Genomic DNA, 15,101 nt, shown 5'->3' on the forward strand with positions numbered 1-15,101 from the left:
ATGACTAAGCCGCTTCTGGCGCAACGGAATACTGAAACTAGAGCAGCGCACAGAAACGCCGTTTACCTTCCCACCGGAGTGGTACCTATTTATCTACTAGCACTTTTTGGAGTGCTTTCGAACTGCTAGGTTGGCAGGAGCTGGGACAGAGCAACAGGAGCTCACCCCATCACAGGGATTCAAACCGCCGACCTTCTGATTGGCAAGCCCCAGAGTCTCAGTGGTTTAGACCACAACGCCACCCACGCCCCTTATTATTGAATAGGCCATCCCTATTTTCATTGGAGAGGTGTTGGAGGGTATGAGACAGACAGGTGCCACTCATTATAAACAAAAAACAACTGTTGCAACCAAAAAACAACAACCAAGGAAAGTGTAAAAACAGTTCCACATATAAAACATTTCAAAAGAATTCTGTATACAAGAGCAGTTTAAAATAGTTTGAGCAAAGTGCACTTGTTGTAAGAGGGAGGTCTCAATAGGTGCTGAAAGACAACAAAGGCATCTCCCCTTCAATATGTGATGAGAGGGAATTCCAAGGGGGATGGTGCCACAGACTTCCTGATAAGATGGTTATCAGCAGGAGCCCTTTTGTGCAGAGTGCAGTGATCAATTGGGCAAGGGACCTATTTGTATCTGACTGTGCCCACCCGCAATTCTACTCGCCAGATTTTAAGCAGGGGTGCTCAGCTAGGAGCACCGAAAGCATAGGTAGGCAAATTAAGGCCCGGGGGCCGGATCCAGCCCAATCGCTTTCTAAATCAGTCAGTCCAGGAATCAGCGTGTTTTTACATGAGTAGAATGTGTCCTTTTATTTAAAATGCATCTCTGGGTTATTTGTGAGTCCTGCCTGCTGTTTTTGCATGAGTAGAATACAGTGGTACCTCAGTTAAGTACTTAATTCGTTCCGGAGGTCCGTTCTTAACCTGAAACTGTTCTTAACCTGAAGCACCACTTTAGCTAATGGGGCCTTATGCTGCCGCCGTGCCGCCAGAGCCCAATTTCTGTTCTCATCCTGAAGCAAAGTTCTTAACCTGAAGCACTATTTCTGAGTTAGCGGAGTCTGTAACCTGGAGCATATGTAACCTGAGGTACCACTGTATGTGCTTTTATTTGAAATGCATCTCTGGGTTATTTGTGGGGCATCAGAATCCGTTCCTTTATATTTTCAAAATATAGTCCGGCCTCCCCACAAAGTCTGAGGGACAGTGGACTGGCCCCCTGCTTTAAAAAGTTTACTGACCCCTGACCAAAAGGAACGCAAACAGAATCTGCAGAAGGGAAAGGGAGAATTAAACTGTATGCAATTTTCTAGGGTGTGCCGGTGGATGGGGGGAAGCCCCCCACCTCTTTCCACCTCCTCCACCCTACAACTATGAACTTGCTTCAAGGTCTGGTATGAATCCCTTTTCGGGGGCCGGGGTGAGCCTTAATGTAAAGCTGAAACTATTTCTGTAACTTCCCCAGAGTCTCGGAGATAAGTCAGGCCATTAACACAAATTCGTTCAGATAACGAATCGTCATCTCGCTATGCAGCTATTGGCAAGGGCTGGGAAGGGCTGAGTGGCACAGGCTGGATTATGCAGCAGGAAACAGACCTCATCATGGTAATCCCAGCACCATGAGACCCCCATATCCTGGCGCCTTCTAATGCTTTCCTTTGCTGATTGGCGCGCACTCGCACCTAATTAAGGAGCGGAGCCCTTGCCAGGCCTGTCGTGGTACTGCAGCTGTTTTCTGTTGGGAGTTCGGCCTGCTTCCTTGCTTGCCAGCTCTTCTCACAAGGCAAAAGTCTTCCAGTGTCCTTGGTGCTGTAATCATAGCATAGAGATTGTCATCGGGGACAGGGAATGGGGTTAGGACAACTTCATGCAAAACAAACAGCCCAGCTCTGGAAAACCACATTAAATTTATATTCTCATTTATTTTGTGCATAATACAGTGGTAAAAGGTAAAGGGCCCCTGACCATTAGGTCCAGTCGTGGCCGACTCTGGGGTTGCGGCGCTCATCTCGCTTTATTGGCCGAGGGAGCCGGCGTACAGCTGCTTCTGGCGAACCAGTGCATAGAAACGCCGTTTACCTTCCCGCCAGAGCGGTACCTATTTATCTACTTGCACTCTGATGTGCTTTCGAACTGCTAGGTTGGCAGGAGCAGGGACCGAGCAACAGGAGCTCACCCCGTCACGGGGATTTGAACTGCCGACCTTCTGATCGGCAAGTCCTAGGCTCTGTGGTTTAATCCACAGCGCCACCCGTGTCCCTTAATACAGTGGTACCTCAGTTTAAGAACAGTCCTGTTTAAGAATGATTCTGTTTACAAACTCCGCAAAACCGGTATTAGTGTCCTGATTTGAGAACTTTACCTTGGTCTAAGAACGGAATCTGAATGTTGGCAGTGGGAGGCTTCATTAGGGAAAGCCCGCCTCGGTTTAAGAATGGACTTCCGGAACAGATGAAGTTCGTAAACCGAGGTACCACTGTACTTGGATTTTTGCTAAGGCTGTGATCCAGATAGAAGAGAAACGCTTGACCCTCCAGATCAGCCTTTCTCAACCCGTGGGTCCCCAGATGTTGTTGAACTACAACTCCCATCACCCCTAGCTAGCAAGGCCAGAGCTCAGGGATGATGGGAGTTGTAGTCCAACAACATCTGGGGACCCACAGTTTGAGAACCGCTGCTCCAGATCTCGCTGGGACTTCCCATCCCATCAGCCCCAGAGGGTCAGGGTTGATGGGAGCTAGGAGTCCAGGAACAACAATCTGAAAGTGACCACATTGGTTATGCCTGGCAAGGAGATAGAACTGTTACCTGCCCTTTCCGGATTATATTACAGCCCCATAGGTTTCCCTGTCATGTAGACAAATCAAGCCCATTTCTAATTGGACCAGCCGGATTTTAGAAGCGTTCAGATGTCTGGCAAACGCTGGGAAGGGAATTTAGCACCTCCTCATGAGTCTAATTAAGCCACAGTAGCTGCTGCTCGGGGCTCTTCGGGGAATTAATTGATTTGCTGAGATTTATGCATCTGGGGGTGAGGGTCTAATAATTGTCTTGTGGTCAAGCATCTCCGTGTTCGGCAGCTCGGCACAGCTATAAAGGTACATCATTCTAAATCAGCACCAGCTCCAGGACTGGAGAGCGGGCTGGGCTGGGCAAGGCAAACCCCGTAGTTTCACCTGGAAAAATCACAAATGCATGCAATGTAAAAAATAATAAAAAAGTGTAAAGCGATGCATATCGGGGCAAAAAAATCTTAATTACACATAAATGCATGTGAACTGGCAGCGAGACTTTGTTCTTTTTAACAGCAACATGAGAGGCTGAAATTTAACAGGGAGTGCTCCATCTAACATAGAGAAATGTATAGCTTCACCTACTGGATTTCTGCCTGTCTTGTTGTTGTTGTTGTTGTTTAGTCATTTAGTCGTGTCCGACTCTTCGTGACCCCATGGACCAGAGCATGCCAGGCACTCCTGTCTTCCACTGCCTCCCGCAGTTTGGTCAAATTCATGCTGGTAGCTTCGAGAACACTGTCCAACCATCTCGTCCTCTGTCATCCCCTTCTCCTTGTGCCTTCAATCTTTCCCAACATCAGGGTCTTTTCTGCCTGTCTTACAGCTTGTTAAAGGCACAAGAGCGGTAATAAATAACTCTGGGACAATTCTAACAGTTTGAAAAGCAGTTTGAATACTGTTGTATTCATATAACCTGAAACGAGCAATTGGTTGGGCACTAAATAATTCTACTATATTAATTCTAATAATGCAAAAGCAACACAGGGAAATATTGTTATAGAACTCTAGAAAATATTGTCACAGAACCCTAGAAATTAAGAAATGGTAGGATTTTGGTGATTTGGGAAGTGAAGGAGGAAATACTAGCTGCACAGGAATTCTTGAGCTAGCCTATGCAAAATGACTTGGCCAAGCCTGGGGTCCAGTAAGAAACAATATGGGGCCATTGAGAGCCATTGGCAAGCCAAGATGAATGTCCTGCTCTTTTGCCCTGAGGTGTAAACAGAGACTGGGTGTTTGGAAGGTGGCCAGGGTAACTGAGTGCAAGGTGACAGGAAAAGAGAATTTTTAGGAAGGTGTACTGGGAAGAAGAGAGACGTGGGTGGTGCTGTGAGTTAAACCACAGAGCCTAGGACTTGCTGATCAGAAGGTTGGTGGTTCGAATCCCCACGATGGGGTGAGCTCCCGTTGCTCGGTCCCTGCTCCTGCAAACCTAGCAGTTTGAAAGCACGTCAAAGTGCAAGTAGATAAATAGGTACCGCTCCAGCGGAAAGGTAAACGGCGTTTCCATGCGCTGCTCTGGTTCGCCAGAAGCGGCTTAGTCATGCTGGCCACATGACCCGGAAGCTGTACGCCGGCTCCCTTGGCCAATAAAGCGAGATGAGCGCTGCAACCCCAGAGTCAGACACGACTGAACCTAATGGTCAGGGGCCCCTTTACCTTTACCTTTACTGGGAAGAAGAAGGAAAAAGAAAGATTTAGATTCATCTTGGGCAGGCTGGCTGAAGGCTGGCTGGGAGAGATGCTTTTGACTTCAGGGCTGCACTGCAGTAGCCCCTCTTGAAATGACCATGCTGTAAGATCTGGACTCTCTCCATGCAGGCTGAAGGTGCAAATAGGTGAATAAAGCACATTTCTTAAAGCAACGACAGTTTCTGCCGTGTCTTCAGTTCCCCAAAGGAACACAGAACTTGGGCGAATGCCTGCCTGGAACCCCATGAGCTCTTGTAACAATATCTTATACTGAGTCAGGATATGGTTCCTCTAGAGATGGCTAGCTAGAGATGATGGCGGTCCGATAACTACTAGAGACCCACGTTTGGGAAACCCTGGTCTACGCTGACAGGCGTCAGCTCTCCGAAGTCTCAGGTGGAGGTTTAGAATAGATTAGAAACTTTATTTGCCTCAGCCAATGGCCATGGCAGCAAGAGAACATTACAATATACACAGAAGAAAGTGAAAATTAAATAGAAAAGCACAGTTTAGTGTCCTGAGTCAACAGTCAGATAATGGACCTTATCCGTATCCCCAGGTGGAGGTTTCTTCCCAACCCAACCTTGAGGTGCAAGGGATTAAACCAGAATAGCAGCTGCTCTGCCACTGAGCCTACAGCCCAATTCTTCTTCTTCCCTGGTTTAAACTTCATGGTTTTGACCTTTAAATCCCTATGCAGCCTAGGACCCACGTACCTACGGGACCGCCTCTCCTAGTATGCCCCGCGGAGGACCTTAAGGTCCACAAATAACAACACTTTGGAGGTCCTGAGCCTCAAGGAGGTTAGATTGGTTTCAACTAGGGCCGGGGCCTTTTCAGTACTGGCCCCGACTTGGTGGAACGCTCTGTCACAAGAGACCAGGGCCCTACAGGACTTGACATCTTTCCCCAGGGCCTGCAAGACAGAGCTGTTCCGCCTGGTCTTTGGTTTGGACTCGGTCTGACCCTTATGTTTCCCTCCCCTTATGGTCTTGATTTATCGGCTACTTTAAAATGAGGCTGCATTTTAAATTGCATTTTAACCTGTATTTTAAATTGGTTGTTTTTCCCCCCCTCTCTTTTTCCCCTATTATGTTTTTACTGTGATTTCATTGGTGTTAGCCGCCCTGAGCCCAGCTCTGGCCGGGGAGGGCAGGGTATAAATAATTTATTTTTATTATTATTATTATTATTATTATTATTATTATTATTATTATTATTTACACGACTTCAGCAGCTGAGTTTCAGCCCTCTGGATCACTCACTCTCCTCCCCATCCTCTTTCTTACAGATCAGGTGCGAAACAGCTATTACATTGGCGCAGATGGCTCCCTGCGGCTCATCCTGGCTAACGGCATGGAGGTGGCCCTGCAGACTGAGCCTCATCTTCTGGCCGGCACAGTTAACCCTACGGTGGGGAAGAGGAATGTCACCCTCCCCATTGACAATGGTCTCAACCTGGTTGAGTGGAGGCAGCGCAAAGAGCAGGCCAGGGGTCAGATCACCGTCTTCGGGCGCAGGCTGAGGGTGAGTGGGAAAAGCTGTGCATTGTAGGTTCGGTCCCCAACGTCACCTTTACCACCATGTGGAATAGGAAACTGGTATTGATGACGGTAGGGACGCGGGTGGCGCTGTGGGTTAAACCACAGAGCCTAGGACTTGCCGATCAGAAGGTCGGCGGTTCAAATCCCCGCGACGGGGTGAGCTCCCGTTGCTCAGTCCCTGCTCCTGCCAACCTAGCAGTTCGAAAGCACGTCAAAGTGCAAGTAGATAAATAGGTACCACTCCAGCGGGAAGGTAAACAGTGTTTCCGTGCGCTGCTCTGGTTCACCAGAAGCAGCTTAGTCATACTGGCCACATGACCCGGAAGCTGTACGCCGGCTCCCTTGGCCAATAAAGCGAGATGAGCACCACAACCCCAGAGTCGGTCACGACGACCTAATGGTCAGGGGTCCCTTTACCTTTACCTTATTGATGACGGTATTGATGCTTACTTATTTGTTGCGTTTCCAGCCCAACAAGCTCAAGGTGGCATGCATACATGCCGTAGTTTCCCCTTTAGTCCCCACACAACAACCCTTTAAGGTAGGTTAGGTTGAGAGGCAGTGCGACTGGCCCAGTGTTGGATTTACACATAAGCTAAACAAGCTATAGCTTAGGGCCCCACTCTCTTGGAGGCCCCCCAAAATTTATTGGCTTCCCCGGGTACCATTTGCCCTAGAACTACATTGCTGAGCATCCTTCCTATACAGTCACACCTCGGGTTACAGACGCTTCAGGTTGTGTTTTTTCAGGTGACGGACCGCCAAAACCCGGAAGCACCTAAATCACACTTTGCACATATGCAGAAGCATCAAATTGCAACCCGCGCGTGCACAGACGTGCCACTGCGGGTTGCGAATGTGCATCCCACACGGATCACTTTTGCAACCCGAGCGTCCACTGTAGAACACAAGATGTTTGTGTCCAAATAAGGATTCTTACTTGGACAGACAGTATCATTAGGACCAGGAGAACCTTTAAAGTCACACAAAAGGAGACACACACACACAGAGAGTTTGCATCTTGTGCCTTGTTCACGGACTCCATCCTTCTCCTGGTTTCCATAGCCCACTGATCAGTGTCTGCATCCTCTTACTGCACCTCGCAGGCCAACACCTTTCAATGGCCCTCTAGCTGTCGTAACATTCTAGACCTCTAATTGGTCCTATGGCTATTACGGATTGATCAGCCCCGCTCTTCAGCAGCGTTAAAAATCCATAGCCAGCAGTCACTCGCCGGACACACACACACACACCCCTTGGATCGAAAACGCTTGCTATACTACACCGTTTCAGATAATGCCACAACCTTCGCACAAATGCAAACTTCCGTAAATAGTGGTGCAAAAACGGCCCATTGCTTAGGTTGCGCAGACTGGTGTCTTTGCAGTCTGATACATTCACTTTGGTTATTTAGCCTGGGACATGCTTAAAACAGGAGGTCTGTCTTTGGGATTCTGGTGGGGAGACAGCAAAGGTGGTTGTCACAATGACAGATTGCACCATAGATCCCAGCAGCACTGCGGAGATTACCTTGCCAACTGTTAAGCTGCGGCTTGGCTAAGTAGAGTGTCCTAACCTTGCCTTTACAACCTTTCACACAGTGTACAGTCACACTGCAGAGAGCTTGCTACACTCCACATATTTGGTGCTGAAATTTCCACAGTGGTCGTATGATTTTTGCCTTGCAATTGTGACTCATTATGCCCGGGATATGAGCTCTTATTACAAGGGACCATTTGTTTATCAAACTTATATCTTTCCCTTCCTTCCAAGGTAGCCCAGGCTAGCAAACGCATAAGTGACGCAACAATAAATTAAAATAAAAACTCGGGGAAATTAAAAGCAATCACACGCTCCCACACCTTATAATTACAAGATTACTAGCAATGGTAGATTTCAGCCATCAAATGCCTAACTGAACGTAGCAGGGTAGAATTCTGTCCCAAGACCACATTCCTAGCATGTTCTCACTCCTATCTCAATGACGTCTCCCCTGGCTTGGTCTTGTCCACAGAATGGACAAGGATCTCATGGAAATTAAAAGCAATCACACAAGGACAAGGATCCCCAAAGACGTGCTCTACGGGCTTCAGGCCCGTAGGCAGACCAATTTGGTGTTACAAAGATGTCTACAAACAGTTCTGTCAACTGTCTGTTGAATTCCTACCTTAAAACGTCTTTGGGGCCAAACCACATTTGCACCGAGAGATTTGTGATTCCTTAATATCCATTCATTAATTCATTTATACTTAATATACCTGAGCTGTTGGATCTCCAAAAAGTGGGTTGTTGTTTTTTTAACCGAAACGCAGCTATAGATGAGTTGTTTATTTTATATTAATAAGGGTCTTAATCTCAGGGTTCATGTCCTACGTACTTTGGGCAAACTGATTCCTTCATTGCAGGGGATTAGATTAGATCAGGGTTATTTGTGGGGCATAGGAATTTGTTCACTTTTCCCCCCAAAATATAGTCTGGCCCACCACTTGATCTGAGGGATGATGGAGCAGCCCACGACTGAAAAAGGTTGCTGACCCCCGGATTAGATTATCCTTATGGTCCCTTAGGGACGCGGGTGGCGCTGTGGGTAAAACCTCAGTGCCTAGGACTTGCCAATCGTATGGTCGGCGGTTCGAATCCCCGCGGCGGGGTGAGCTCCCGTCTTTCAGTCCCAGCTCCTGCCCACCTAGCAGTTCGAAAGCACCCCTAAGTGCAAGTAGATAAATAGGTACCGCTTTATAGCGGGAAGGTAAACGGCGTTTCCGTGTGCTGCGCTGGTGCTGGCTCACCAGAGCAGCTTCGTCACACTGGCCACGTGACCCGGAAGTGTCTCCGGACAGTGCTGGCCCCCGGCCTCTTAAGTGAGATGGGTGCACAACCCTAGAGTCAGACACGACTGGCCCGTACGGGCAGGGGTACCTTTACCTTTTTATGGTCCCTTCCAACTCTATAAGTCTATGATACAAGAGTGAGGTTAACCACTGAGTTCAGTAGTGCTTACTCCCAGGTAATTGTGTATAGTAGCCTTTCCCAAACTTACCACTCGCATCACTACCACTCACATCATCCCAGCACAGCCAGCACAGCCTATTGTCATGAATGATGGGAGCTGATGGGAGTTACAGTTCAAAACATCTGGAAGGCTCCAACTTGAGTAAGGCTGGTGTATAGGATTGCGGCCTTAATTCCTCTATTCAGCAACTGAGCTGCGTGTGAAGATTCGTTTTATTGTCCTTCCTGTTCTCTTGCTGCGGGTGGCCAGCAACTAAATTTTACTCAGGAGCACAACCATTGAAATTAGTGGACATGACAAAGTTAGGTCCATTCATTTCGGTAGGTGTTCTTTGCTTAAAACTTGATTTGAACAGCATCCAGGGTCTTGGAACTTGTCAAGAGACCCCTTGGAGTTGCTTGCAAAAAAAGAAACTCAAATCCAGAAATTGTAACCCTGAAGAAGACTTGGTTGCTTTGCAGAGCAGTTCACCCTCCAGCTTTCTGTTCAGTTCTGATGCTTCACTCTTCTCCTTTCTCTGCTGCAGGTTCATAACAGGAACTTGCTATCGTTAGACTTTGACCGCGTAACGAGGACAGAGAAGATCTACGACGACCACCGCAAGTTCACCCTGAGGATCCTTTACGACCAAGCCGGCCGGCCCACGCTTTGGTCTCCTAGCAGCAGGTTGAACGGGGTCAACGTAACTTACTCCGCGGGAGGACATATCGCTGGGATCCAAAGGGGAACCATGTCGGAAAGGATGGAATACGACCAGTCTGGCAGGATTACTTCCAGAATCTTTGCCGATGGCAAATCTTGGAGCTACACCTACTTGGAGAAGGTGAGGGCCGCCTGCAAAAAGATGCTGCTAAACTTGTAACCTGCGTAGAGTCATAGAATTGTAGAGTTGGAAGGAACCCCAAAGTCATCTAGTCCAACCCCCTGCAATGCAGGGATCTCAGCTAAAGCAGCTTTGAACGCCACATCCCTTGATTTATGTTTTCTCCTAGTCATCATTTTTACCCCCATTTAATAATTCTAACAGCTCATGTACATGACCCTGAAATTCAGTCTTGAGGAGTGTCGTTTTGGGGATTCTGGAGTTGGTCGCAACAGCACCACTCTCATATCCCACACAAGCCAAGAAGACACCAGTCCGCTTTGTCGACAAGTAAATCCACATTATTCTTAATTTTGAGCATAGCAATTCCCTCTTCTCACAGAATTCTGGGCCGTTTAGCGTTCAGCTGTGGAGTTTAACAGGGGATTTTGGTTGTTTCAGAAACTGGATCTATCAATAATAGAGTCTTGTGGCTCCTTAAGGACTGAAAAATTAATTATGGCACAAGTTTTCATGGACTAGAGCCCACTTCATCAGATGATAGTGGACTCCAGTCCATGAATGCTTATGCCATAATTAATTTGTTGCTATGGTATCCAGCTAATCCAAGGGTTTACAGTTGTGCAAAAGAATTTTCCCTGTCTCTCCTCGCCCCACCCGGTGCACCCCCTGGAGCAGATTTGGGCAAGGCACTGAGAAAAGAGAATGGGGGAAGAAGCTCCATTACGCAGCAGCAAATCATTGCACTAATGAATTACTTAGTGCTACATTGGATACAGTCATTGTTCTTTAAGGTACCACAAGGCAGGCTACCGGTTTTGCTGACCAGAAAAGCTACCCCCTCAGGAAACTGGAGCTATCTATTGCTCCTCTGTCAGGGCTGGAGTCAGATGCAGGTCAGCACAAAGAAGCAGAGTCTGTTGTAAAATAATAATAATAATAATAATAATAATAATAATAATAATAATAATAATAATAATAATAATTTATTTATACCCCGCCCATCTGGCTGAGTTTCCCCAGCCACTCTGGGCGGCTCCCAATCGAGTGTTAAAAACAATGCAGCATTAAATATTAAAAACTTCCCTAAACAGGGCTGCCTTCAGATATCTTCTAAAGATAGGATAGCTGCTTATTTCCTTCACATCTGAAGGGAGGGTGTTCCACAGGGCAGGCGCCACTACCGAGAAGGCCCTCTGCCTGTTTCCCTGTAACCTCAATTCTCGCAGTGAGAGAACTGCCAAAAGACCCTCAAAGGTGGACCTCAGTGTCCGGGCTGAATGATGGGGGTAGAGACGCTCCTTCAGGTCTACTGGACCGAGGCCATTTAGGGCTTTAAAGGTCAGCACCAACATTTTGAATTGTGCTTGGAAACGTACTGGGAGCCAATGCATGTCTTCTTTGTTCAAGGAAATGGCATACAACTCAGCAACCCTTCCCACTAGGTCTTACCCACATAGAGCAATTGCCAGGACTGCTGCCCCCACCTTCCATCCCCTCCTAAGACTTCTCCTTTCCCAGATGTTTCCCAAGCAGTCTCAAACTGTGTCTGCGCACCTCCGGGCTCTGTTCTGCTCTCCTCGTTGTCCTGCACCTTTTTGGAGACCAGGGGGAGGAGAACTTGTTGCATCCAGCGAAGGAGACTCCCACGAGTCTTGAGCAGTCCTTTGGCCCCACCCCCTTCCTCTGCTTCAGCCACAGAGTCTGAACTGCTCCCTGTCACAGGCTCCTCCTGCTCACTGAACCCTGTTGTCCGTTCAGTATCGAGCACCTCTTCCTAATCTTCCCCTTCTGACCTCTCCTCTGCATCCCACCACAAACCCCTGGGTTCTGAGCCCTCCTTCTCTGGGGCTTCCGTTAAGGGTTCCCCAGCTGGCACCTCCCATCACTCCTCGTCATCCAGCCAGGCCCTGACATCCACCAAATTTTTTATTACAGGGGCACCAGGAGGAAGTAAGCTATCAGTACCACAGAATAGGAGACTGCAAGGCGTTTTCCGATGTTTCAGTCTTCAAGTGTACTTCCCCTGTCCTGATTACAGAAATTTCAGGGGGAGGGGCACTATTTCTAAAAGAGGCAGAGTTGCAAATGATAATTAAAATTAAAATAATGGACCAGATCCAACTCAACAAATCCTGCTAGCAAAATTCTGCCAAGGGACAGAGACACCCAAAAAATTAGTACACCTGGTGGGGGGGTCATTTCGCCTGGCAAGCTGACATGCTTGAGCTGATGAAGCAATTGCCATAGCCTACACTGAATGCCCCCCAGTGCCCTAAAGAATTTCCTTGCTTGAGAAAGTTCAGATTTCCAACGGCTATAAAAAGAAGGATAATAACTGCTTTCTCTCTTGGTTACAGTCCATGGTGCTGCTTCTCCACAGCCAGAGGCAGTACATTTTCGAGTTCGATAAGAACGACCGCTTGTCGTCGGTGACCATGCCCAATGTAGCCCGACAGACCTTTGAAACAATCCGTTCCATCGGCTACTACCGGAACATCTACAGGCCCCCCGAGGGAAACGCCTCAGTCGTTCAGGACTTCAATGAGGAGCGGCAGCTTCTCCACACCTATCATTTGGGGACGGGGAGGCGGGTCATCTACAAGTACGGCAAGCTGTCCAAGTTGGCCGAAATGCTCTACGACACCACTAAGATCAGCTTCACTTACGACGAAACCGCCGGCATGCTGAAGACCATAAACCTGCAAAACGAAGGGTTCACCTGCACCATCCGGTACCGGCAGATCGGGCCCCTCATTGACCGGCAGATTTTCCGCTTCACGGAGGAAGGCATGGTGAACGCCCGCTTTGATTACAACTACGACAACAGCTTCCGGGTGACCAGCATGCAAGCGGTGATCAACGAGACGCCGTTGCCCATCGACCTCTACCGGTACGACGACGTGTCGGGCAAGACGGAGCAGTTCGGCAAGTTCGGGGTCATCTACTACGACATCAACCAGATCATCACCACCGCCGTCATGACTCACACGAAACACTTTGACGCTTACGGCAGGATGAAGGAAGTGCAGTACGAGATATTCAGGTCCCTTATGTACTGGATGACGGTGCAGTACGACAACATGGGGAGGGTGGTGAAGAAGGAGCTGAAGGTCGGCCCGTACGCAAACACAACGAGGTATTCTTACGAGTACGATGCCGACGGGCAGCTGCAGACTGTGTCGATCAACGAGAAGCCGCTCTGGCGGTACAGCTACGACCTGAACGGGAATCTCCATTTGCTGAGTCCCGGCAACAGCGCCCGCCTCACGCCTCTGAGGTACGACCTCAGGGACAGGATCACGAGGCTGGGGGACGTGCAATATAAGATGGACAAAGACGGCTTCTTGAGACAAAGAGGGAACGATGTTTTCGAGTACAACTCCGCAGGGCTGCTCATCAAGGCATACAACAAAGCCAGTGGCTGGAGCGTGAAGTACCGCTATGACGGACTTGGGAGGAGAGTCTCCAGCAAAACGGCCCACGGCCACCACCTGCAGTTCTTCTACGCGGATCTCACCAACCCCACCAAAGTCACCCACCTGTACAACCACTCCAGCTCTGAGATAACGTCCCTCTATTATGACCTGCAGGGCCACCTCTTTGCCATGGAGCTCAGCAGCGGGGACGAGTTCTACATCGCTTGTGACAACATCGGGACTCCTCTGGCCGTCTTCAGCGGGACGGGCCTCATGATCAAGCAGATCCTGTACACGGCTTACGGGGAGATCTACACTGACACCAACCCAAACTTCCAGATCATCATCGGCTACCATGGAGGCCTCTACGATCCCCTCACCAAACTGATACACATGGGGAAGAGAGACTACGATGTGCTCGCCGGCCGGTGGACCAGCCCGGACCACGACATTTGGAAACGTCTCAGCAGCAGCAATATAATGCCTTTCAGTCTCTACATGTTCAAGAATAACAATCCTATCAGTAACTCTCAGGATATCAAGTGTTACATGACTGGTAAGTTTCCTTTTTGGCCAGCCCAGCTGGTCTCGGGTCCACCGGTCAGCTCAGTTGCACCGTATCTGACTATGCGTCTCTTAAAAACAATGCCAGTTTTAAAATCTGCACCCAGGTATTTTCAGTTTCTCCCGAATTATTTTTTACTTCATTGGGAAGAGCAGCTTGTACAGTGGTACCTCGCAAGACGAATGCCTCGCAAGACAAAAAACTCGCTAGACGAAAGGGTTTTTTGTTTTTTGAGCTGCTTCGCAAGACGATTTTCCCTATGGGCTTGCTTCGCAAGACGGAACCGTCTTGCAAGTTTGTTTCCTTTTTCTTAAAACCGTTAATACAGTTGTGACTTGACTTCGAGGAGCAACTCATAGAACACGGTGTGGTAGCCTTTTTTGAGGTTTTTGAAGACTTTGGTGATTTTTGAAGCTTTTCCAAAACTTTCCCGACACCGTGCTCCACAAGACGAAAAAAATCGCAAGATGACAAAACTCGCGGAACAAATTAATTTCGTCTTGCGAGGCACCACTGTATCTGACTATGTGTCTCTTAAAAAGAATGCCAGTTTTAAAATCTGCACCTAGGGAAAGGAGAATGTTAGCCGCTTTGAGACTCCTTCGGGTAGTGATAAAGCGGGATATCAAATCCAAACTCTTCTTCTTCAAAGCTCTCCATTTTGCAAGGGGCTCAGCCAGACCCGATAATCCCCTTCCTGCAGATTAAAGGATGATTAATGTTCTCCTAATTTCTTATCAGTTGCACAGAGGTATCCGTATGTGCATCAGCTGGCAGCCCAAATTCAAAATTGCATCTAAATAAACTGCATTAAGGAGCCTCGCTCCAGGAGAGCAGCGGCTGAGTCCTTTCTAATCATGACCTTTTTATCAAGCCTTTTAAAAATAACAATGCGATTAAGCGTTAATTCAGCCATGAGAAGTGCTACTTAAGGGATGGAGGAAAAACAAGTATCATGTGCCTTAAATATAGGCCAGAGCAGAGAGACAGCAGCCTTTGACCAAACTCCCACCAGAGTCGCTGCGGAATTAAATTTGGGGCAAGAAATTTGCGGGTGGGAACAAGTGTGCATTCGGGGGGAGGAATAGCACAGCCTGGACAGATACAACACACTGAATTAACAGTAGCAGGAATGCGGTAGGGAAGAATTCAGTGGCATGGGAAGATTTCAGCAAGTCTCGAAGGACCTGAAGCAAGGAAATGGCCTGCCAGTTAAAGAGGGGTGGGAAAACGCAGCAAGTTTAGGGA

General features: G+C 48.2%; 1 protein-coding gene across 16 annotated transcripts in view; it reads left to right on the forward strand.

The window, feature by feature from the left end:
- The window catches only part of TENM4 (teneurin transmembrane protein 4), a 1,515,223-nt gene that overhangs the window by 1,487,926 nt on the left and 12,196 nt on the right, over positions 1-15,101 (forward strand). For 15 of the 16 annotated variants that reach the window (XM_083499088.1, XM_083499080.1, XM_083499085.1 and 12 more), the window contains 3 exons: positions 5,781-6,016; positions 9,573-9,869; positions 12,230-13,844. In XM_083499088.1, the coding sequence (XP_083355214.1) occupies positions 5,781-6,016; positions 9,573-9,869; positions 12,230-13,844 (2,148 nt within the window). The remainder of the gene's footprint in view (positions 1-5,780; positions 6,017-9,572; positions 9,870-12,229; positions 13,845-15,101) is intronic. The other variant, XM_083499084.1, reaches the window with a different exon arrangement.

This window comes from Podarcis liolepis, assembly GCF_965112155.1.
Source record: "Podarcis liolepis genome assembly, chromosome: 4".
NCBI lineage: Eukaryota > Metazoa > Chordata > Lepidosauria > Squamata > Lacertidae > Podarcis > Podarcis liolepis.